General features: G+C 43.7%; 2 protein-coding genes across 4 annotated transcripts in view; one reads left to right on the top strand and one right to left on the bottom strand.

Annotated features, from left to right (window-relative positions):
* Positions 1 to 182: 182 nt before the first annotated feature.
* Positions 183 to 20,912, bottom strand: NAA50 (N-alpha-acetyltransferase 50, NatE catalytic subunit). Of its 3 annotated transcripts, none has more exons than XM_026792862.2 (5): positions 20,724 to 20,912; positions 8,274 to 8,407; positions 7,676 to 7,795; positions 6,662 to 6,728; positions 183 to 4,178 (listed from the first exon to the last, which is right to left on the bottom strand). In XM_026792862.2, the coding sequence occupies exons 1-5, from the start codon at positions 20,729 to 20,731 to the stop codon at positions 3,998 to 4,000; spliced, it is 510 nt and encodes a 169-aa protein (XP_026648663.1). In that variant the 5' UTR covers positions 20,732 to 20,912; the 3' UTR covers positions 183 to 3,997. The 3 variants fall into 3 exon arrangements, with proteins under 3 accessions (XP_026648663.1, XP_005486141.1, XP_005486140.1); XM_005486084.4 differs by having other exon boundaries at positions 8,274 to 8,410; XM_005486083.4 differs by lacking the exon at positions 20,724 to 20,912 and having other exon boundaries at positions 8,274 to 8,460.
* Positions 20,913 to 21,158: 246 nt separating this feature from the next.
* ATP6V1A (ATPase H+ transporting V1 subunit A) overlaps positions 21,159 to 24,416 on the top strand; it is a 32,056-nt gene continuing 28,798 nt past the window's right edge. Inside the window, exon 1 of the mRNA XM_005486081.4 lies at positions 21,159 to 21,317. The gene's annotated coding sequence lies outside the window, so the exon portion shown is untranslated. The remainder of the gene's footprint in view (positions 21,318 to 24,416) is intronic.

Raw genomic sequence — 24,416 nt, forward strand, 5'->3', positions numbered from 1 at the left:
AAACAGACCTCACTCTGCACAGTTGTCAGACGCCCTAGGCATTCATCCCAGCAGCCCAACACACAGTTCATGTTAGAAATCTTCTGAGTTACACAGTTTATGAAACATCTGAGGAATAGTCTATATCTGATTTCTGAAGGAAACAGCTGGACAGCAAAAAAATGCACACGACAAGTTGTAAATGACATAACTCAAATAGTGCACGTTTATTCTGAACGATATTTCTAAAGAGTTTGAGAAAAACAAAAACATGCTCCTGATGTACAACAAGGGCAATGATATAGATTAAAAATGGACCATCTTATTGTAAAGAATTTGCTCCCCCTGCAACTTAACTTGTAACATTGAGAATGCATCTGTAAACTGCATACAGCATACCTTTCACTAAATCCTAACTCAAGAGAGCAGGGGTGGTCTTAGTCAAATTAATCAGGAAGCAGTTGCAGATTCAAAAGAAACATCCAAGTCAGCAAACACTTTACAAAACACAGACATTGTGCATAGCAGCTGACCCTGGATTACAACATGGGGGAGAATAAAACAATTTGGAGGATCAAATTTTTACTAGACACAGGGCACCATCAAGATTTAACTAAATAGCATGTAAGTTTGTTTCAATTGTAACAGTATGTCATATTTAGTTGGCAGGTTTAACCATTAGCTGCATCATGTAAACTCAGCCAGTTTCTGTATACACTAAATACATTCTTCCCCCTTACCCCTCCCAAAAATGAGGGATCTCTCTTCTGGATGATTCTTTTTCTCCTGTACCATGGTTTCCTCAAGTAGGAGTCTTTTTGTAGGTAATATCTTCATACTTGAACCGATGTGTGACAAAGCCAGTTGCAGAGATTCAGGAGTAATTTGTATGTACACAATTTACACTCTAAAGCTCTTAGTTGCATACTTTTTCTTGCTAGATCTTCATCCAGAACAGGAGGTGCTGGTGGCTTTTTGTCCCCCACTGAAACTCCCAACTTCGCAAAAATTTACTTGTTCACAAGCTGTTATTTTCAAACTAGAAGGATGTCCTCCTGCAGCAACAACCAAAGTAACTGAAGTTCTCTGCAGTAAGCCCATACTTCACACAATTTCAGTGTCTCCAGGTAACAGCACTAAGATACAGCACTCTCCTCCCTCACTCAACACAACTGGTAGACTAATAAAATACAACTGTTTGTCATCCAGAACTACTGACCTTCACTTGCCCTTACCCATGTACAGGGAACACAGTTTTCTTAAGATTCAGATTAAACCTTGTATTCAAGATTCAACAACTGTTTTCCAGGATTAATAGCCTGGGAAAAAGGAGTCTTAGATTTATTCTTGCTTCCACCTCCTACAAAACATTTTGTTAGAAGTTACAATGAGGCAGGTCTGCTGTGGAATAGGAGCTTTAAGAATTGTTCTCATGGATACATTCATAGAATGATGGCAGCCCAAAGCAAAAAGAGACAGAAACAAAGGTTAATCCAAGTAAGTTCAGACATCAGACTTGTACTTTGAAACCTGAAGAATAACTGTCTGTGAAACACACTGATTTGTGGAAGCCTACGACAACAGCAAATCCTAAGAGTTCATATCCCCACACCCATCTACCCAACCCAAACACTTACCACTTAGTTCTAGAAGAATGAAGAGCACTTTGCTTGGCACCAGAGGCAGCTATGGTCTGAGTTACAGCTGTGCTGCACCAACACCTTCAAATACAATACTATCTCTCTCTCCCTCCACATACTTCTCTTGGTTTGGTCTACAGATGGCCAGGGAGACTATGTCGGCATATGACAAGCCAATTGTGCTTCGATACATCCCCTTCTAGAAAGATGCCGGGCTGCCAACATAACCACCACGAGCAGGTCCTAGCTGTACTGAAAATGAGCTTTTGTCAGAACTAGGCTGCCTCTGGCCACGGGAACCGTTTGCATCTCTCCAGCCAGAGTCTGCCACCACGTGTTGCAAACGCAGGTGCTCGGGCCATGCAGACAGGCTGGCGTTGGCCACCTGCCCATCTCCAGGACTCCATTAGTGCAAACTCAGCAAAATAAGCAGCCGTTTTCCAGCACAGGTCTGTCAAGATGCACTCACACAAATGCTACACCCCTCTGTCAAAGAACGAGTAACTGTGTAGCAGCTGGTATAGTCATCCCTGGGGTATCAAAGACCACCCGATGTGCAGCGAGGGGTGCCATCCCTTGCCTCACCACAATTCCCCTTTTGGAATCCTTGGTTTCCAAGTCACCCTCTAATGACTGGACAGCACCTACTAACCAGATGTATGCTGCAATGCACACTACAGGTTGGAGGCTTTCAGAGCGGAAGAATTCAAGATGCAGATCTAAACTTGAAAAAACAAAGAGGAAAAGAATACAGTTCAGCATCTACATGGGGGATGGGGCAGGTTGGTGTTGTCTCAGCTCAGTGCACTTTCCCAGATGCTTGGAGAAGAGTCCAAGCTCAAGTTGGTATTTATATTGGCATACATAAAATTGCTGGCAACAGTGCCTAGAAAGGAGCACTGGTATTCACGCAAACAAAGCATGAAAGGATGCAAAGCAGAGCTTAGTACAGTTTACTGTAGCCTCAAAGTTACAGTACTAGGAAGAAGCCAGCCAGCCTATTTTCCAAACCCATAAAATGCTCTAATATACGCTGCTTTCTCCGGTGCTCCACCAACACCCTCTCACCAGAGGAGAACTGCATTATTACTACTCAACAGGGGAAGGGGAAAATAATCTTCAAAGGAGCAAAACCACGCAGTTCTTCACCACCTCCTCCCAAAGGAGCTCATAAACACAGCAAGTCAAGCCAATCCCAAGCAAATCCAGGAGACCCTGCAAAGCTATGTGATTAGGGTCAGATTCATGTCTGCCTACTTAGCCTTGCTGCCTGGTTTCCTCAACCCTTACATCTGTCACCACAGATTCAGTAGCTGTAACAAAGTCATCTGGAGACAGGTGCTTGCTTTATGTCATCAAAGCTGGTAAGGTGGTCACAGTCACTTTTTCCATCCCAACAACACAGATAAACTAACTCTCAATGAGCCCTGCAGAATTTCACCCATTTTAAAAGCAAGGGTGTTGCCTCAGGATCTGTATTTTTACAAGGTTATTCTTGCCAACACCAGATCTAGCTCTTGCTCTGGCAAAAGTCTGCTGGGAGTTGGGTAAATGAAAATAAGAAAAAACAAAGACCACTCTAAATCCTCCTCTCAGTCAGTTAAGAAGTGTAGCACCAGCTTGGGTGAGGAGTATTTTAAAAAAAGCATCCAAAAAGATCAGCCCAGGCAGAGTGAAAAGGTATGGAAAAGAAGCCCACCCTTCTCAGCAAAAGATGGAGGAAAAAGCCATACTCAAAAATATTGGGAAGAACTAAATATACTTTTTTGAGGTGGGGGAATTAAAGGAAAAATGGGAAGTACTGAAGTAACATTCAAAGGTTGGGGGACAGTAAAGTACCCTGTAGGTTATAAAAAACACAATAATGTAGGAGTCAAAGGACAAGATATTGCTTTGCCTTTTCCCCCCCATTGGGTTTACATTCTGCTTACTGAAAGAATAATTCTGAAGGAAACTTGTCATCAGGATAACCTGCTCAAGCCCTCCACACCTCAAACTTAAAAGAGATCTGCACACCTTTTCCCACCCCAACAAAAAAAAAAAAAAAACCCAAAAAAAACCAAAAAAACAAAAACAAAAAATCAGCCCCCCTGCCCTCAAAAAACAAAAAACACCAGAAAGGAGAGCTCAAAAAAAAAATCCAAAACCAACCAAAACCCAACCCCAAACATGATTGGACAATCCTTGGAAGAAGCATTACATTTTGCTGGAGAGAGGTCAAGGAAAAAAAAAATAAGATGAAGGGGTGGAGTTAAAACAAAAATCCATAACAAAACAAAAATCCAACCAACCAATCAAAAAAAAAAAAAAAAAAAAGAGGCCTCTCTTTCCTTATTTGGCGACAAGCAAGTGCAAGAAAGTGTCCGCTGGGGTTTTGTTCAGTTGTCGTTCTTTTGCACATCTGCGTTCTGGCCAAGACAAGGGGCTTTGAGGTTTTTCTGCAGCACGTGCGCGTCTGCCGGCTCTATCCTCTTGTAGTAGTTCTTCTTCGTCTCAATGATCTCAAAGCCAAACTTTCTGTAGAAGTCAATTGCAGACTCGTTGCTGATCTGCACATGCCTGGGACAGATCATAGAGATGGGGGTCAGTAATCTGCCTCTAGACTCAGAATGGTCAAAGACAAGAAAAGCAGCTAGACAGATAGAGACAGGAACAGCGGTGTAAATCCAAGACTGGAAATGTTCATCTTCCCAATTCAATTCTGGGCTAACACTCAGCTCCTGGATGGCCCATGGTTGTCAACAGTAGTAAAGGTTTCCCCTCAGTAAAACTCTTTCAAGGAACACAAAATAGCAGAGAGACTCTGAAGTGTTATTACTTCAGTAATTTCAATTTTTCTTCATCTTATTAAAGCAATATGGCAGATATTCAGTGGAAATATTTAACAGTTTCACTATAAAGCCAACTTTAACCTGCTGTGGTAACCCTTTGCAGATGACCAGAGGAGTTGTCTCAGGGATGACCAACACACTGTAACATACAACTGGCAATAGTGTTTGATATTCTTTTAACACCTTGCTTTACTCTAAACACTCCTCTCTCCTCACAAAAAGCTGTAATACAAAGAAGTCCTATGGATTTACAAAGTCTTTTCCCTTGTATTTACTTCCCCTAGAGTTTTACATATTTTGCTAGTGTGTTTCAAGGACTCCAAAACAAACAGCCATCAGCTCTTTATCCTGAGTGATTAGGACATTTATTTGCACAAGTTTCATTAAAAAAAAAAACACAAAAAACCCCCCCAAAAAAAAAAACCACAAAAAAAAAAAAAGAAAAAAAGGGAAAAAAGAAATAAAAATGTTTCTATCAATAAAAGGCATTCATTAAACACTTCCAAAATTCAGTGGACACTGCACAACTTAATTAATCACTTTGTCATGACAACACACTGCATAACCATAGAACCAAAGTAACTGTGGAAGCAACAGCAGAACAAAACAAAAGATCTTAGTGTTAAGCCCAATAAGCACCAAAAAGCTATAAGGGAACGTTATTGTAATGACAAATTTAGGCAGTGATCTCAAATTTGATGCTAAACTGCATAATATGTTCAAATAGAAAATGTACAAGCAATAGACATAGTAATAAAATCAATGGGCCACTAAAAGAACTTTAGTCCAATTTTGGGGGCTATTTATTGTCATGCCATAATCCTTGGCCTAGGAACTATAAAGAAGGATTATGAAGGATTTGGGGGTTTTTTTTGTATTAAAACCAGCAAACAGTTCCTTCACTGTGCACACAGTAAGATGCAAAAGCAAAAAGGACAGCCCCTGTCCCATTATGCAGGCACCTCGGAAGTTTTACCACTTCTCCTGAGGCAGGAGAGCAGGAGGGAATATGAGCCAAAGGCAACTTTACTCAGACACCTCTTTGAAGCACGTTCCTCTTACAAAGGTGGCACAAAGCAACAGCAGCAGAGGATGTGGAAGAGTCCACACCTCCATGGCAGAAGTGGACTGAGTTTGAGGAGAAAGTCACTCCATTTACAGCGATATCAGTGTATAAACACTCCTCACACAGCATCTTCCACAGGCCTGCCAAGTATCCAGGGTGTAGTTCTGTGGCAGTGTAAGTCCATCCAGGCTGTACCTGCTGTGGGGCTGTCCCCAGCAGTGCATTGTGCTTGCACTGGTGTGATGGCCGAGGTAGTGACGGACAAGGAGGAGTTGGCTCAGAGAAGCATCAGGCCAAGAACTGCCATCAAACCAAACTCACTTGCTCACCACACAGATACCAATGCACACCAAAAAGCACAAGTGTGAAACCAGCAGCAAAGGACAAGCACAGTTTTGGCATGTATGGATTTCAGACTCTTTCCACGGGGACTGCTGGTACTGCCCTCTACTCCAGTGCTTGTTCTCTTGCCTGCATCATGCCAAGTGCTTACACAGATTTTAAAAATAACCAAAACTAAGCACAAGAAAACCACCCCCAAAACCCAAAACCACAGTAGAAGAAAAAAAACCAACACCCAAAAAACAGTTTCCCCAGTTGGGTCAGGGCACTGATCTAGTTTATTGTGTTGCTGCACAAAGAGCTGACTGGCAGTGTGCAAGAATGGGAATAGCAGTTGGGCCTTACTACTGAATGGAGTAAACTTTCAGTGCTTGCAAACATCTCTAATATTCCAGAGTGCTGCACCACAGAGTGCTGTCATAAAAGACAGAAAGCAAAAGCATCAAAACTGTATTTAAGACTTGCAGTATTTTCCATTCTGAAGATGACCTTGTATAATAAAAATAAAATCCTTTTTAAAAAAATTTTTTTTGGTCTTACAGTGTAATTTTGCTCTAGAACATAATTCTGTAACTAAACTACTTTCAAATTCAGCAAATCTGCAGAACCCTTTCTAAATCAAGCAGCTTTTGGTTTTCCCAGCATTACACAACAAACCCAGAACATGACCCCTGGCTTTCCTGCTATGTTCCATGACCCCACAAAAGTACACACTAAACCCACACTTGGATCTCCATCCCTTTGCTCCCATATCTATCTTTGTCATCTCTCAAAAAACACATGAGTATAACTCATTTACTTACAGATAGATGTTGTCAAAAGTGCCATCTTTTTCACAGATGTTTAAGACATGATTCAACATTTTAGTTCCTGCCAAAAGATAAAGAGATACTTAAGAAAACTAGAAGGGCATGATTTGGTCTGTACTTAGCTAGGTGCTTCCTTGAGGAGAGGCAGGTTGTCTGTAGGTAGACTAAAATGATAAAGTGTGAAAATTAGGAAAGGCAAATAAAACATGATGTGTAAATATTTCATTCTGTCTCTGATTGCTCATAAACCTTAATTCATTATTTCTTTGAAGAGGAAATAAAAATCACAACAAACCAGAAGCATATGTAAAAATCAGCTTATTTTAATACTAGTTTCAAGGTCTCAAACTCAGCTCAAAATACAGCCAAAATATTGTATAAAGCAGTGAGGGCACTGGTAAGCTTTTCTACTAAACACCTAGTAAAATAATTTAAAATAAAGTTATCTTGTTATTCCAGTTTGTCAAGGCAAAGAGGTTACTATAGGTCTTGATTAAGCTGTCCTATGGGTTTGCAATGTGGAACAAAGAACTAAATGCAATATAGACAAAAAGAAGGTGCTACCCCTGAGCAGAAATAATCAGTAGTGATAAAGACAAAATGAATATAAAGCTCCTATATTTAGAAGAGTGAATTTAGAAGAGAGAAGCCAATGAAGGAATGTTGTGTTCGACTTACATATGACTTGCATACTGGCCACATATCTCTGACATATTTCATCTCTCTCTGCAACAATTTTCACATCCATAGAAGCAGAGTATTTACATCACAGTATGATAATATGATTAAGATTAAAGTAACCTGAAATCCTGAATTAAAAATTTCTACAAAAGGTTCATTTCTGAAAGGCAGGGAAGAATGAACACATGATAAATCATACTCTTTCCCCCAAGACCCTTCCAAAGAAATCAGCAGTAACTTGGTGAAAGGTCTGAAAGAGCATTTAAAAAGCTGGACAGCAACGTGGTTTCTTTGATGCCTCAGACACAAAAGAAGACCCCTCTTTACCTATTCCTAGCCTTCGGTAGGGTGCCAGGCATCCAAGTGTCATGATGTACAGTCTCTTCTGGTTCTGGGAGTGATCCACCCTACAGCACACTGCTCCCACTGCAATATCATTGAAATAGGCTGCCAGGGAGGGAAACAAAGGATTAGCAGAAACAAGGCTCAAACTACACATACAGCTCCTTCATATACACCCTGGATCTTTCTCCCTCCCCTCTCGTTAATTCTCCTACCCAGATAAAATAACATACATTGTGGATTCACACTTGGAATGAAGTAACTAGTGCTGTTTTGACACACTAGTTGTGTCAACACTTTTGATGAGTGGTTGCTCATCACTGTTCACACCAACCAGCAATGGCATCAGGGTAAGCTGCAATACAAAACTGCTGTCCTCTGGAACAGAAAACGTGCCTATTCCCAGTGGAGGTAATCTAGTCAGAACACAGACCCTCTGTGGCTTCTCTGAGGCTCTTAAACAGTTATTTTTCATGATGTAAAACAACTAAATAGAAGGAGCTGCTATTTAAAACCATTATGGATAGCAATGCTGACCACTTCTGCCACCACAGCCCACAATTACTGGCAAGAACATTTGTACCTAGTTTGGCAAGTTCGCCAACCTCCAGTACATCCTTGTAGAACTTGTCATTGTAGCTGACAGGAAAAATGACCTGGTTTAGCCTCTTCAGCTGCTTAATGTTGTGTGGCGTCACATCTCCCAGCTCGATCCGGCTACTGGAACAAATCAAAACATGCTTAACATCTGACATACTGCAACATTTTTAACGACATCAAGATCAATCACTTTGCTTATCCTTAGAGAATTGTTCCATCTAACAGTCAGCTCAATACATATTTGAACTGCCACATCCAACCCATGCACTCAAGTCTTATGCTGGTGGCTGATTTAAGCCCCAAATCTAGTGTCAGTTCTGTACAGTCAGAAGTTTCTCAGGCCATACTAAACACCAATGTACCATAGTATATGTGTGGTTTTACTGAGTGGGAGACAGGAGAACATGGATCTCTACAGAAGTATTAGCTTTAACATCATCCCACTCATTTCCCTTCTGATCATCAAGGTCACAAAAAAAAAAATTAAAATCCAGTGAAAAGATGGGAGGAACAGGAAGCTAGAACAGAGACCAAGGAAATGAAGTCCTTATCCATGCTTCAAAGACAACCTCAGTTTTACCACCTCTCAATATAAAGCCTGTGCTTAGACAAAGTCATTACTAGACATCTTTCTCTAAAAACCAACAGTATTGTGTGCAGCAAATATATGAAGCCTGTTAATATGCAACTGTGCTCTTCTCAAGGTGATATCTGCATCTACTTTGATCATCACTGAAATCTTTCTTCCTACTGAGAGCAGATCCACAACCTTAAAATACACTGAATTATACTGAGAAGAAACAGACCAAGCTTCTCTCTTTTCTAAGACTAACTTCCTGACAGAAAAACTGTACACACAGAAGAAAATAACATTAAGAAAAAAAAAATTAAAAAGAAAGAGATTAGTTACCCTTGGGTGAGGGCAAGCAGTTTTAACAATGATTGCAAGAATGAAAAATAAAAATACCAAGATAATGAAATCTTTTCCCAAATGATCACCAGAATATACAGAAAGCCATTGCACATGGAATTAGAAAAGCACACAATTCATATCAGCCCTGTTTTACTGAATAGATATGGGCAACCAGATTGTTTTCTGCCCAAATAGCTGTAAAGACACTGCTTGCTCTCAAGATTCCTTTCTTCATGTATGGCCAGTTGCACAAGTCCCTTTGAGAACTATATTCCAACACAGTGCAAGTGCCAGGCTAATAAGGATGACGTTCTCACACTACAGAAGCACTCCCAGGGTAAACAAGCACGCAATCAAAGTGATGAGATGGTGGAGAAACTGTAGCACTTGTTTTATGCCCAGCTTGGCACAACTGCCCAGCCTAGCACAGCAGGGATTCTTCAGGCTCACAGGAGGCAAGTTCTGACCCCAGCCAGCAGGGCTGCTGCCTTTTCCTCACAAAGAGTGGGAGTAAAACTGTGGCATGTGGGATCTTGGGTATCTTTGTGACTGTCAGAGAGTTTTGCTGGAGAAAGAGTAATCTCCTACTGGGAGGGGAAAGAAGCCTGAAGAGTCCCTTTTGCTGCAGTCTGCATGAGAGCAGAAACCAAAGGGAGCAGGTCTCAACTACCCAGCTAGGTCAGATGAGCTGCAGGAGGTCAGCAAGGGAGGAGACAAACCTCACATTCACACTCAGCTACTGAAAGCCTAGACTGCTTCTCCAAATAACACAATATTAACCTTGGTGATACAAAAAAGTATCAGTAGTTCCAAGCTTCAGTAGATGAGCAATGCTAGCATGATAAACCCACAACAAAGCTGCTATACACCAGGTCTCCTTTAGAGCAAAAATCCCTGACACAGACCATCATAAAGTAGTGTTTTCTAATATTATTGAAAGATTAATTAGTTACTAATCAAACAAACCAGGCATTAAAAGACAGCCACTATGAAATATTTATGACAACAATGCAACAGGACAAAAATATATTACTACAGGCAGCCAGGACAAGATGGCTAAGAAAGGAAACATGGCCAGAAAATGGATCTTCACCAAGAAGGTTTTAGACAGAGAACAAATAAATAAATAAATGCAGAAGCAGAGTCTAAGCCTGGCAGCTGCTGAGCCAAGACATCACCTCTGAGGCTGGCATCAGGCCAGAGAAATGAGCTCTGTTAGTAGATGGCTAAAAGGCACTTGCTGACACATTTCCTCAAGCCCCTGGACTCCCCCCTCTATCTCTCACCACTTGCCACATTCCATGCTGCCTCCTGCCATCTCCCACTGCTTGTCTCCTATGCTCTGTCACTATCTGGTTTGTCCTTGCAAGAACTGTACCAGGGACAGTATCTTACCCTGGAGAATAATATGAAAGAGGTTTGAGAAACACTGCAGGAAGCATAAATCAATACCCTAAACATATCTATATACTCAAACTATAAATTACTTTAATGTATAACACTAGCTGATAAAATCAGCAGCACATCTATTATGCACAAAACCATTTAATACGTAAATTAAGTAAGACCATGGAAAGGAAGACCCACATTATGAGAATTCATCATTTTGCCTGAGGATGGTGTGGCCAAAGTGCCACTGGGGCCTTGAGTAAAATAATGGGAAAGCTGGCACTGCTGCCAAAAGCAGCAGTCCCCAAGCCACTCATTTCCATCCTCTTGCTGGCACAAATGTTTGTGCATCAATGTAGTGAACCAACACCAATTAAAACTAACCTGGACAAAAAAAGGAAAGTTTGATTTTAACCCACATCAGTCCCCTGACTGTGTTCATCACACAAGTTCTCTGCCAGAATAAAGAAGAGAAAAAAAGTTTCCATAGGCAGAACTAATTGGTTCTTGAGCAGAAGTGCCAGCCCACCTCAGTTTAAACTGGAAGTACTGTGCAAGAGGAGCACAGGGATGCAGATTATCCAGTACCTCTGTGAAATAGTCTACAGATATTGTGCTACACTTCATCATCCATAGAACAACATGTACTTTGAAAAACTACTCCAAGTACTTGTACAGAGGACTCAAAATTATCACTCCCTTATTTTCACCAAAGTAAAGCAAGTATCTTTGTGGGCTCTTTTTTTGTTGTTGTTTGTTTTGAACAGCAGTTTACAACTAGACCTGGTTCTTCATGTGCACTCTCAGCCAAATCAGGAACTTAAGCAAGTTTACTGTGTCAGCTAAGGTCTGACTAGGCCAGTCCTGTGATGCCACCTTAGGAAAAGGTGTACCTTCTTGTCCTCTGCTGTTGCAAAGAAAAAAATGAAATTAATCAGGTCAAATTATCATATGAGAGAACAAAGATGTGTAAAGAACCTGATGTGCCCAGAAGAGATATGCCCTCCCATAACAAATTATTAAACTCTACAATGCCACTAATATTCCTAAGAAGATCCACACTTACTACTGGCATCCCATGGAAGATGCAATAGTCAACTGTACTTCATCTCAGATGTCAAAGCCCCTGGGACAAGCCAGTCACCCCATTCCAAGCAATTGTTTTTACCACGGAGGAATGAGGGACTCCTGGCTTATCAGGTGAGGCCTCTTACTACTGCAGTGTTCTACAAATCCATACTGTCCTCAATGAAACACCAGCCTTCTGAAGTTACTTAAACATCTTCCACTGTAAGGCTGCTCCCATGCTAGCATGATTCTCAATTAGTTATTCCAGTACCTCTCTGCTGCCTAGAGATTATGGGGACCATTGTACAGGCCTTTTCAGAGAATTATCATGATCTCTTCATACCTTTCTTCTAACTAAAGCCAAGCTCCTGGAATTCTCCTGTAAAGCTGGCTCTTAATTCCTAGTATTGTCATACTAGCTCTTCCTTACATTCCTTCTCATTAAAGTTGGTTTTCCTTAAACATGGCTAACCAAAACCAATTACAGCAGCCCAAACAATATTGTCCTGTCCAATAGCACCAAGTTTTTCCTGCCACTACTGGAAGCATTCTCCTGACATATCCTAGGACTACATTTTCATGAGAAACATTCAGTGCTTTTCACGACTGCTACACTCCATGACTTGGTCACTGGGGGAAAAACCACGTGGAGAATTCACTAGTGAAGGGAATGAGCTGCTGGTGCATAGGCTGCTGTCTGTTCAAAGTGCACAGCAACACTGCCCAGCGATGTGAGAGCGGAAGTGAAGAGGGATCCACCAAATCTGAACACAAGTGTGACTTTAGAGAGGTGACAGGCACCACTTCCTGAAACTGGATGCATGCCCAGAACATTGGCATTATCACTCCTGCTCTTGCATGCCAGTGTCCTAAGATCCTCCAGGCTCTGGCCAGAAAAAGCCTCACACATTTTGTAGGACCAAATGCAATCCAGTTAAGTCCAGCTGCAGTTGCATTGCTCTGCCTGCAGCTTACAGTGCTGTGATTTGAACAGTCTATTTTTCCTACAATGCCTTACATTGATACTGCTGGAAATAACACAGGCTACATGAGACATTAGTGTAACTCATGTTAAGACTGCCTTTTGCTGCTCAACATATACCAAAGGAGAACTGCTATACAGAATGACAGCTCAAGAGGCAGCCAACTTCCAGCTCAACAGGAAACACAAATTCACTCCCTGGGAATAACAAGTGCCCAACACTAGTTTAGAACCAACATCAGGGAGAAAAAGCGAATTTCAAGTTTCTTAATGCTGTAAGAATCTCAGTCTCATTCAACTTTAAATAGTGCAAGTCTCTCCCCAGAGGGCTGTGCCTGACTGAAACAGATCTCCGTGTAACTGATAGCTGGGCTCGAGCTTATTGAAGGCATCTGGCAGGCTAAATTTAGCAGAGCTGTATCTGAAACTTGCAAAACTTACTGATGAGTAAGTCAGGAGAGGCAGCACTGAGAAATGGGCCCTAACAAATTAAGAGGACTTCAGAGAAGGTTTGTCACCTGCTAAGAGGCCAGCTAGCTTTATTGCTTCTATTTTGGCATCCAAGTCAAAGCATGAGTCTAGACAGGATAATCCGCTCATAAAATCAAAGCAAACTAGAACTATGAAGGCTATAGACCTGAAGGCTCTCCTCAGATTCTACTCCAAGGCCAAATGAACCTCTTCTAGTGTTCTGAGGTCGTTGGGAATTTTATGGGTTTTTTTGTTTGCTTTGTTTTTGCTTAGGATTTTTTTTAATGGATGAGCTGTCTCACTACACACATACAAGTTAGTCTAGTTCTTGTGGGCAGACCAGTATGTTTTCAATTATCCCAAAGATCTGTGGGCTGCATATCTACTCTGCTTTGCTTGTCAGAAAACCAGAAGGATAAGAACAAACCTAGCATGCAGAAAGCCTGACCAATTTGCTCTGAGACCCCTGATCTTCTTTAGTCCTGCTTACTACTGCAAACATGTGTTGCATGACACCTGATACCCTGCTGGACGTTACCCCCAGTTCTGGCCTGCAGAAGAGCACAATGATGTACAATAGAACACAAAGCAATTTTAGAATCAGAATTAACAGAAGACTTCATTCAAGACTTGCAAGAATACTAGATGTCACTGTGAACAGGCTTCATGTATCACAATTCCCCAAGACATACATCAGACCCTTGCTGCCTCCCCCTTTAGCATTAAGGAAAAAAAATACACAGCACATTATAGCCAAGTTTCTTCATTATATCTGGATATTGTATAATTGACTCTGCTTCAACCTAGAAAACCTGATCATGTACAAAAGACTGGCCAGTCTTCACATGTAAGAAGCAAAGTTATGCTATAATAGCCTCACAGTTTTTCCAGCTGAAACATGTCCTACCTAGGTCTCAAATCTTCAAGTGAAAAATAAACTTTCCCAAGAAAATGAAAAGCTATCCTATTCTGTAGATGGATACAAAGAGCATGAATCACTATGCCGAGCTCACATAATTTTCAAACTCTAAAATGGACAAAAATAAATGTAGCTGGTCTAGAACAGAAAAGCAGACACACATACATCGCTTACCTGTCCATAAAATTCTGCATCTCACAAGGTTAAGGCCAAAATATTGATTCAGCCTATCCCAGCTACATCAGTATCAGGTGAAAGAGGAAACAACTTGTCTGCCATCATACAGCAGATAAAGGGCTGCCACAAACCCCAACTCTTCGCTGCTGCTCTACAGCAAGCTCACAAGAACATTGATTTTTATCCATGACTGCTAAACAGAAGTACTTCACTATTTTGAAACAGCTTCCCTCAAAATTAGTTTTGCACCTCCACTGCCTATATCCTGAGACACCTTACAGATTACTGCCCCTTTCCACACCCTCAATGTCCCCAGATCTCATAATTATAACCTTACTTGCCTCCCAGAAGATCATGAGCCTTTGCTAATTAGTGTTCATGAAGTACCTGATGATCATCAGGTAAGAACAGAGGCTTACCCTCAAATTCAAAACAGAAGTGATGCTTACAAAGCACCTTATTTACATAAATTAATCTTGAGGGCACTTCTTGTACATACACAGGTAACAAACTACCTAATTGACACATCAGAACAAAATAATTTTTCTGCTTCACACAAACTATTTCTATAGGTCACTGAAAATGCATTTCTTTACAAATGCCTTTGTCCATTAGAACAGTGGGGGGGAAAAAAAGTCAGTTCATTATTAGTTTCCTACCTATACTTTGGATTTCAGTCCCAGAGTTGGGTTTTGCAAGGTGCTCAAATCACACATTGTATTAATAACATACTGTGAAAAATTAACTGAAAGTGCTCTCAATTTCATGTGCCTACCTTAAAAACACTTCTAAGGCAACAATCATTTCCCTCCCCCCATCCTTTTCCTAATTTTCACTAAGAATTAATTGTTCTCAAATAAAATTTTGTGCCAAAGATCAAAAAACAAATCTCCTTTAACTGCAATCTTCAACTTAATTTGTGATTTTTGCCAACAGCTCCAAGTGCCACGTAGAGAAAACTTTCACAAGCCTTCAGCTGCTGCCCGGGTCTCATCCCATACTCTCAACAGAACATAAATACAATGTTCAGATGGTGGAAATCAGATTTTTTTTCAGGGTTAGAGATTCTAGTCTGCTATGAGCCAAAAATCACATGGAGCCTGGAAAGGAACAGGGAGAAGGAAGGCCAAGTGAGCTCAGGAAGTACTTAATGCATGAAGATCTTACTATGAAGCACAGTATTTTCAATAAATTAAAGATAGAAATACTCTGCCCCCAGGAAAATTCAAATATCTTAATCTTAGTCACCTGGTGACAGTGTTGTGGAAATGGTTTTGGCTCTATTTTCAATAAAGCCTATGGCATAATTTCCTTTTTATAATGAATTCATTCAATATGCTTTGACACAAATACACAGTTACCCCATTTCAGTGCTGTGCTTCTCTGCTCTCAGGTCCTCAAGGCCAAGAGTCCCCAAATAACCAGGTTCTCTTCTGTGCACAGACTCTCTCTTACCCGGGCTTCCCTGCCTCAAACTCCCTCCTGACCAACTTCTGCTGCCTTACAACAACTCCCACATGGGTCACTTCTTCCCTTTCTCTTTTCCAGACAGCAGCAGAAAGTAATCCTGGCATTGCTGCCTCACTTAGAGCAGGAGTGATGCAAGAAAGTACTGCACTTCTCTCTTATCAATTCCCAAACAAATATAAAGCTCCAACTTTTCATGTTCTTTCCTCTTCTGGATAAAAATATCTACAGCCTTCTCAGATTGTTGGTCTGAACATGTGTAATGCTTGCCAAATGGGCAGGCTCTTCAAGTTCTGAATGATTTCCACTTGGATTTAAGTATTTTTCTGGCTCAACCACCACCCATTATTCCCCATTTTAAAAGATAATTAGTGCAGCAAAGGAGGATGCATCATTTCTTGTCCTCAGGAGATGGCAGCAGAGTCTGAGGCATTTGGTGATTAACTAATGTTACCACGTTTTTCACAGAACTGTCCCAAACTACCAAGCTACATCTACATGCAGAAAGAACCAAATGGTCCAACAGTACTCAAAACACAAGACTGGGCTCTAAAGTGCTTCAGTAAAATGGCTACAACTCCTCTGCTACCTTCCTACCCTCCCAATCCTTCCTACTTCGTGGAATGTCTTAATCTGGTTAAGGAATTAAACTCAGAGTGGTCAGAGTTATAAATCAGGTTAAAGTACCTATAATAAACTGCACTGAGTTTTTTATAAACTCATTTAGAAGCTGTTAAGCCATTTGTAAGCTTGCATATAAGCAAGGCTTTTACTTTCATTTCCATGAAAATAAATGCAGACTTTAGCTCATACTTGGACATTTCTAGGTTCAGAAAAAGCCTAAAAATAAAGTGATTTTCAAGCTCAATTACCTTTTTTGTCCTGACTCCAGTGCATATAACCATTCAGCAGTTTTCTCATAAACTTGGAACTTCCTCCCATATATGTTAAGCTTAGCACTGTGCCGAGCAAACGGAAACAATTCAGCAGCTCTGCAGACTCTGTCATACTAACTCAGGAGAGAAAAATCCCTCCCTGTTCTCCTCAGAAACATGATCATCCTCAGGACCTTGAAAGGCTTGCTCCTTGAATCCAGGCAAAACAAGCAGAGGTATCAGAGCTTACCAAAATGACTTCCCACACTCCAGACACAATATAGTTATTTTTCTGTTATGTTTAGCACTCCCCAGCTGTGATGTCCCACAAAGGCAGCCGGAGCAGCACAAGCTGCAGAGTCTCAGGGTCAGGAAGTTCTGAGGCAGCAGGTCCCTGTTGTGTAGGATGCAGCCTGCAGGACTCTTCCACAGCAAGTCAGGAGGATCCTGAGGAACTCCAAAACCTGAGACTTAGCTGCAAACACAACAAAACTGAGAGGCAATCTCCTAGGAGTGTTTCACCCAAAAGTAGTTAGTGCACACCTCTTTCTAAGGCTGGTTTAACACACAGCACTCTACTTACTCCCCGTTTCAGTTTTCCACCACATGGCTCAAGATGTGCTGCTGCATGACAATGTCCCAGATGTTTCCCATCAAAACTGGAGAAGGATTTGGTCAATGTGAAACAATAACACATGCACAGGATCACAGGCACTGGGCCCTGCTTGTAACACGCCCTACTGGCCCCTTGTATGTGACAATGATGTCACAGAGCAGGTACATGCACGCAATGGAGCACGCAGCTCCTGCAATAGCTTCGTGCAACGTGATTTTTAGGGAAGGCCATCAGGGAAAGGCTGCATTACTTTCATAGGTTTCATCTGAAATGAAACAAGTCAGAAATGCACCCTGACTTTAAGACATCAAATGTCACAAACAGCAATCAGCATATGCTCAAGAATCAATGCAAGACTTTCAGTTTTCTCTCCTGAAAACCAGCAGCATAGCAACTGCAATGAAAACACAAAACCACTGAGCAACAATTGAATCAACACCATGAAAACAGCAAAGTGCAGGGAGTATTATTTACATCTGCTCTATACAAACAGCCAGATTACTACAGTGGAACCTAAGTCTCTTCCTTGGTATTTTTCCTCATGCAAACAGTTCTAAAATAAATTTTCAAATTCAAGAACTAACAATAATTACATATAATAAATATAAACATACATTAATCTCTAGAGAATCACAAGGTTCACTAACAGAACAATTAATAACCTCAGTTTTTCAAGTCACATTTAAGGAAAAAAGGGAAACATAATAAGATTCTATTAAAATTATTCAGAAGGTGAGAATAGAGTGAACATAAAGCCAAGTCTCACAAAACCAAGTGAAAGCCAATAGCAGTTCCCAGTTGAGAAGATGGTGTTTAAGTCATCAAATAAGAGAAAATCCACAAAATTGTAAGCAGCAAGAAAGCACAAAAATCTTCTGCTACATCTGAAACCAGAGGGCCCAGGTAGGTCATCCAACCTCAAACACCCTGATGACAGAGACACTACAACCTGCTATGCATTATTAACACACATCTATGTGCTCTTTCAAATTCAGAGAGCTAAGAAAGAAGGCTGCAACACATACATTGACTACACAGACTTTTAGATGCGAAATTTCATGCCAATAAACTGGATAGTTTCTTTTTTAATTCTTTCTCTGCCAAAGTAGACTCTTCATAATGACAGCTGATTAAACATCAGCTGCTCCAAGCGCTTCCAAAATCATCTCTGCATTTTTGTGGTGTGGGTTAAAATGCAGTGCATACATTCCCAGAAAAAACAGTCAGATGGAGTCAGTTTGTTCAGAAGGACTTGTCCACAATTTTGGATTCAATAGTGAAGACAAACCAGATCCCTTCAAGCCTATCAGTTTCTGTATGCTGGGAGCTGAAGCTTTAGATCTATTTTTGGACCTATCCTTTGACAGTACTTGTACTTTAGGGATCTTCACCGATTTTTGTAACTTAAAAAACAATTTGGATTTGTTCCCAAGTACCCCTGTGTAATTTATACATTCCTTTTGAACTATTCTCTAGTCCTTTGAGTCTCATTGTATTTAAATTGGATTATTTTTCAATTTGAGCTCTGCTGGCATATTTGCCTCCATCTGAATTTTGAGAGAACACCTGGATTCAATATGAGAATCTGCACAGGAATATGAATTTATTCTGCACCAGAACTTGCTGTGTGGGGCTAACAGTGTTTTGGCAAGACAGGAATATGCTGCTCTTCAAAGAGATGAAAGAGTACCAGAAGAGCAGAAATACCAAGTACAGAACCCAAAGCAGTAAGCCCTGAAGTTGAACCAGAAATAAAGCTGCCTGTAAGTAAAAGTAAAGTGACAGAAATAAAGTTTGGTGCTCTGGAAGCAGAACAGTGGTATGCAGGTTTTTTATCCATAGCCTTTTAGTCTAAAAAAAAGTTAAAAGAAGTAAAAAAGCCCATGAAATGAGAACTCCTGCTCAGTGCAAGCAGAGCCAGGCTCAGTTTCCCGGGAGCACTGAGCAGGGCAGAGAGCCCTGGCCGTGTCCTGCCAAGCCCTCCCCACAGCCAGGCACGCCTGGGCTGCTCTCCCCCTCACTCACCCAGGTCCCAGTAACCCATCCCACCACTGACACACCACCAAAGTACGGCTGAGCTGCAGCAAACAGCACAGCGGTCAACAGAGCATAAAAGGAAACCCAGTTCTGTCGGAGCGCTGCGGAACAGCGATCCTGCCACCTCATCCCGGCTGATCCGTGCTGCGGCTCCTCCCGCACGCCCCGCCGTCCTCGGTACACCGGGATCAAGAGTGGCGGTGTCCCATTGCATATAGGGTGCTGCAGGTGGATAAAGGGCTGTCCAATGTCCCAAACACACCTATCTCACGTCAGCTAAGAGTTTGTTTATTTGCAATCATCCCTGAACCTCTTTCTACAGACACCTGCCAGCTCCTCAGGATGCCTGAAGCTGCTTACAAGCCGTAAGAACCAGCTAAGAGTGTGTTATCAAGCAGTCTTGTATGACCTCACCCCTCTTGCTAATAATCTAAACCCCTTACCATTTCTTAGTAAAAGCTTAAATGATTCAGCTTCCATTCACCCTGCCTTAAGCCGCCAAACTGGAATAATAATACCCATCATTGCATAACACCAGTTCCAAGGGGACTGGTTTAATGCTCTTTTGAGAATCAGCTGGGGAAAGCTTCCCCTGTGCCTGTGAAGAAACTGAGGCACAGAACTGGAACAAGCACGTTTTGTGGAGCACAAGTGATGCTGAAATTAATAAACATTAGGTGGTTTAGCCAACATTGAAAAATCTGTCCCAAAGTGACCTGGACAAGGTCAGGCAGGTCATCTGACAGCAAAGCACGACTGAGAGTGTAAAGGCCTCCAGTCTCCTGTACAAAAACGGCACCTCGGTGCCCCCACTGAGAGGGAAATCAGTGTTTTCAGCCAAACAGATTTGAAATCTCTAGTTTTCAAATCTGGGAGGGAAAAGCGACGCCAGACCCAGAGCAGCGGGCGTGCTACAGAAAAATGGCACAGAGCACAGCTCATTTGTCATTCATGCACGCTGTACAGCCTCCACGTAGCAATTAAAGACTTAAAAAACCAACAAAACTGCTAAGAGGATGTTGCACACAATAGCACTGCAAAACCACACATATCCGCGGCTAGCAGCTTTTTCGCACACAGTGAGCGGCGCTTCTTCGCTGCCGCCAGACGAGGACCAGGCAGGGCCGGCAGCATCCCCGCCCGCCGTGCAGCCCGCCGGACCCGGCAGGGCGGGATCCCCCGAGCACGAGGAGCTGCCGCGTCGCGCCCGCTCCAGCGCGGGGCTCCGTGCGGAGACTCCGCGCTCCGGCGGCGCCGCGGTGGTGACGGCGCGGGAGCTCCGCGGGCAGCTCCGGCTCAGCCCGAAGGGCGCCAGCGGCGGCAGCGCCGGCTGCTCTCGCCCATAGGGGCTCCCCGCCGCGGGCCCCGTCCCAGCCACACCGCCCGAGCTCAGAGGCGGCGGCGCCGCTCGGCCCCCTCCGCCTCCCGCCCGCCGCGCCGCCCGGGCCCGCCCCACTCGCAGCCCCGCTCGCAGCTCCCCTCCCGGGCGGGCCCGGCCCGGCCCGAGCCCCGCACTCACCCCTTCATGGCGCGTCCGCGGCCTGCCCGCCGTCCGCACTGCCTGCGTCCGGGGCCCGGCGGCGCGGGTGTGGCTCCGGCCTCCCAGTGCTCAGCGCGGGCAGCTCAGTCTCCTCCTGATCCCGCTCCTGGTCCCGATCTTAATCCCGCTCCCGCTCCACATGGGCCTCCTCCGCCCCACCCCGCCCCGTGACCCCTCACCTCACGCCGCGCGCGCGCCCCCGCCCCGCCCGCCATGACCCGCCCGCCCCGCCCCGCCCCTCCCGCGCGCCCCCGCCGCGCACGCGCCGCGCCCCGCGGGGCGGGGGAGGACGGGGAGGCCCCGAGCGTCTCGGGGGCGGGCCGTGGGTGCCATCACGTGACACAGACCGACCAATCAGCGCGCCCCACTGGGCTCGGCGCACCCCTGCGCGGAAGCGGCCCGGGCTGGGCGGGCGAAGCTCCGCCCGGAGTCGGGCACGGCTCGCGCCCGGCGCTTCCGGTGAGCGGCGCGGCGCATGCGCGCGGGACCCGGCGTCAGCTGATCCAGCGCCTCCTTTGCCGCCGCCGCCGCCGGAGCGACTCGGGCGGATTCGGGCGCGCCGGGCCGGCCCAGGTGAGACGCTCTGGCCTTTCGGTCCCTGCCCCGCACCGCTGCCTCCGCCGCTCCCCAGCTGCGCCCGGGGCTTGCCCTCCGCTGCAGTGAAGGCGGGGGGGGTCGGCTCTCGCCGCTCCCCGCCGCGCTCGGACCCTGCCCGGGAAGGACGCGGTCTCCCCGCGGAGCCGCTCGCAGGGGGAGCGCGGCCCCGGCTGTGCGGAGCGGGTGTCGCTGGGGCCCGGGCCGCCGACCTTCAGGGAGCCGTGTCCGGCAGCACAGCCCGCGGGAGGCGGCCATGCGCTTCCACCGCCCCGCTGCACCGGGAGCGGAGAGCTGGACAGCCAAGCGGCCCTGGATGAAAAACCTCAGAAGGCGCCCAGTGAGGTGCTTTAGGGTTGTGCCAGAATTCCTTACAGAAAAGGAACGCGGTGGTAGCGGCTGGCTTCCAGTGCCAGGTCATCCCACCATCTTGAGTGGGTGGATCTGAGTCTCTGGGTGCCTGAGCAGCCCGGCGGAGAGCGAGCAGCGCGGCTCTGCATGGGAATGGTGCTGCGGGCCCCCCGCTGCAGCCCGACCGCGGCACAACAGCCCCCCTGTCGTTCTGCGTTTAAATATCCTGGTGGCACATCAAATGTACCTCCTATTCCTGCGGCCAGTGACAAAACTCTGCCTTACATGAGGTGTTCCAAGCATCACCCTTGGCATTCACTTAGAGGCAGGAGAGAAATCTTGCATGACTCGATCCTGGATGATTCTCCAATGTCACAGGTAGCTGTGACATCGGAATATGTAGCACATGTGTGTCAAGATCCATCCATTCCATGCAGCTGCCCGAAGTGATTTGCTTTCTTAGGAAGAAAGTAAAGTCTTTCTTCCTAAGATTTTACTGTCTTCCCTCAGAGGATTTGCACTCCTGTTGGGCATTAAAGTAATTTGGTGATAGTTTTATTCATTGTAATGCAATACTTCAAGAAAGTACACTGGCTATTTGATCTAGCATGGTATTTCAAATGCTAATTCTGCTTGCTGAAGTGGAGAGGGGGTGGGAAAATAGGAAAACCTGCTGACAGACTGCACAAAGTGATTTATTAGGAAGAACATGTCAAATACAAACTGGCATTTGCAAGTGGAAGTTTGAGTAACTGAGGTGGATCTGCGAGTTGTGGTGTGTTTGTGCTGATTTCTGCACTGTGCAGATCTTCAGCAGCTGGATGTTTGGCTTCTCTGTGTGGTACTTTCAAAGGCCTTTTCAATGACCAGCAAATATAAATATAGATAATATCTACAAATACAGATAATAATATCTACATTTTATTCTTTTCTATGTAAGAATATGTGAAGTGGGATCACAATCTACAGGTCTTTGTATTACCAAAAATACTGCAGATTATTTTTGCTGTGCCTGTCAGTCTGTAATGCAAAGTCCTCTGGGAAAGCTTTATTCTTTTATGTGGGGGAAAAATTAGTCTTAATTTTGTGATCAGGTGGTGAAGTCTGACGTTCAGAAATACTAAATCACCAGGGACATCAGCTTGAGAGAACAGGGAAGGAGAAATTAAGGCAACAGTGGAAAATGGCTGCTGGCATCAGCTGACTGTTCAAAGGGGGGTTGCAGTCTTGTGTTGCAATAGTAACACAAGATCTCTGTTTCCTGTAAATGCTGCCTTGTCATTTTCCAAATCAAGAATTCTTTTCTGCAGGTACTGGTAATAGAGTTGAGCCATGAGTGATTAGTATTGCTTCATTTTTATAGAGCATTAGCTTAAATTTAGCTTTTATTTTCATCTAAGTATATATGAACAGTTGTATTCCTCATTGGCCCTCATTTGCAAAGGCTGTGGGCCTTAAGTGTCCTTCTCTTATCTAATTTTTTTTTCCCCAGGATGACTTCATGCATTTATCTTCCAGACTTGCCTGGGTGCTGCTGTTACACGTTGTCATCCAAAGCTGCTGTAATCCAGCAGGTTACCAGAGATTCCCCTGCATGATACCCCTTTTAGAGGCACTGTGCATTCCCCTTGTGATTTGATGCCATAATGGTTTGTCTTTGGGTTCTCAAGCCCTGAAAGTTCCTACTGGTGGGTTTCCCTCGTGCTTTTAAATTGCATGTTTGTGAGCTATGGCTTCATTCCTAATTACTCCTTTAGAAAAAGGATTACAGCATAACCTAGTTGGGGTCTTTGGTTATTTTGATGTTGGCCATAAAATGTTGACTGCTACTGCTGACCAAGTAGTAATTCCTGTTTTTTTTTTTTTTCCTGTCTTTTTAAGAAAACCCTACAAAACACAAACCATGCAACAACCCAATGCTACATTGCCTGAAATATATTCTTTTCTCCATGCTTGTTTCATTGGTTAAAAAGTGGGGGATTTCAGACTTGGAAATATTGAGGCATTGTTGAACAAGGGTATCCATGTGACTTTTTTTTTTTTAGGCTGGAATTTTGCCAATGAAAACAGACCATGTAGTCAACTGGAATGTCATGCTCATTCATTCTTACTCGGCATCTTAAAACATGTGACTCCTTTAGTCTTCCAGCTGGGCAGAGAGAAACAGGGTCCTTCTCCAGCAGAAGAAGCAGAATGAATTTAAACTTTTCAGCCCTTTTTTTCCTGTACAGAATAAGCCAATAATCACCTAAATGTCCAACATGCAGAACTGGTTTTGACTGGATCTTCTTTTATGGTATAAAAAATTTTTGCTTATCTTTGATGTGCTCACTTCATTCTTCCCTCTGGGAGTGGACAGCTAAGCTTATACCAAATTCTTGGGTTTGGTCATCTCTCATGGCATTAAGTTCTGCCCTCGTAAATATTTTTTGTTTGGTTTCTTTATTTCATCCAAGCGTTTACTTCTCCTGTGTTTGTCAAGCTCTCAAGTTCAGCACTCCCATGTCTCAGAAACATTGACCATTTGCTGCCAGCTTTTTGGATGTCCATACATGATATGGCTGTTCTGACAGACTTTGCCTTCCAAGGCCTGGCTTTAGTGAAATGATACACTTGCTGTGAAAACCAGTAAGATGTATATGGATAAATCCTGAAAGTCTAACAGACCTTGCTACTACCACTTCACCAAATGGCAGACCTGTTTCAGCTGCTGAATTTATTTGCTTG

The sequence above is a fragment of the Zonotrichia albicollis genome, chromosome 2 (genome assembly GCF_047830755.1).
Source record: "Zonotrichia albicollis isolate bZonAlb1 chromosome 2, bZonAlb1.hap1, whole genome shotgun sequence".
Taxonomy (NCBI): domain Eukaryota; kingdom Metazoa; phylum Chordata; class Aves; order Passeriformes; family Passerellidae; genus Zonotrichia; species Zonotrichia albicollis.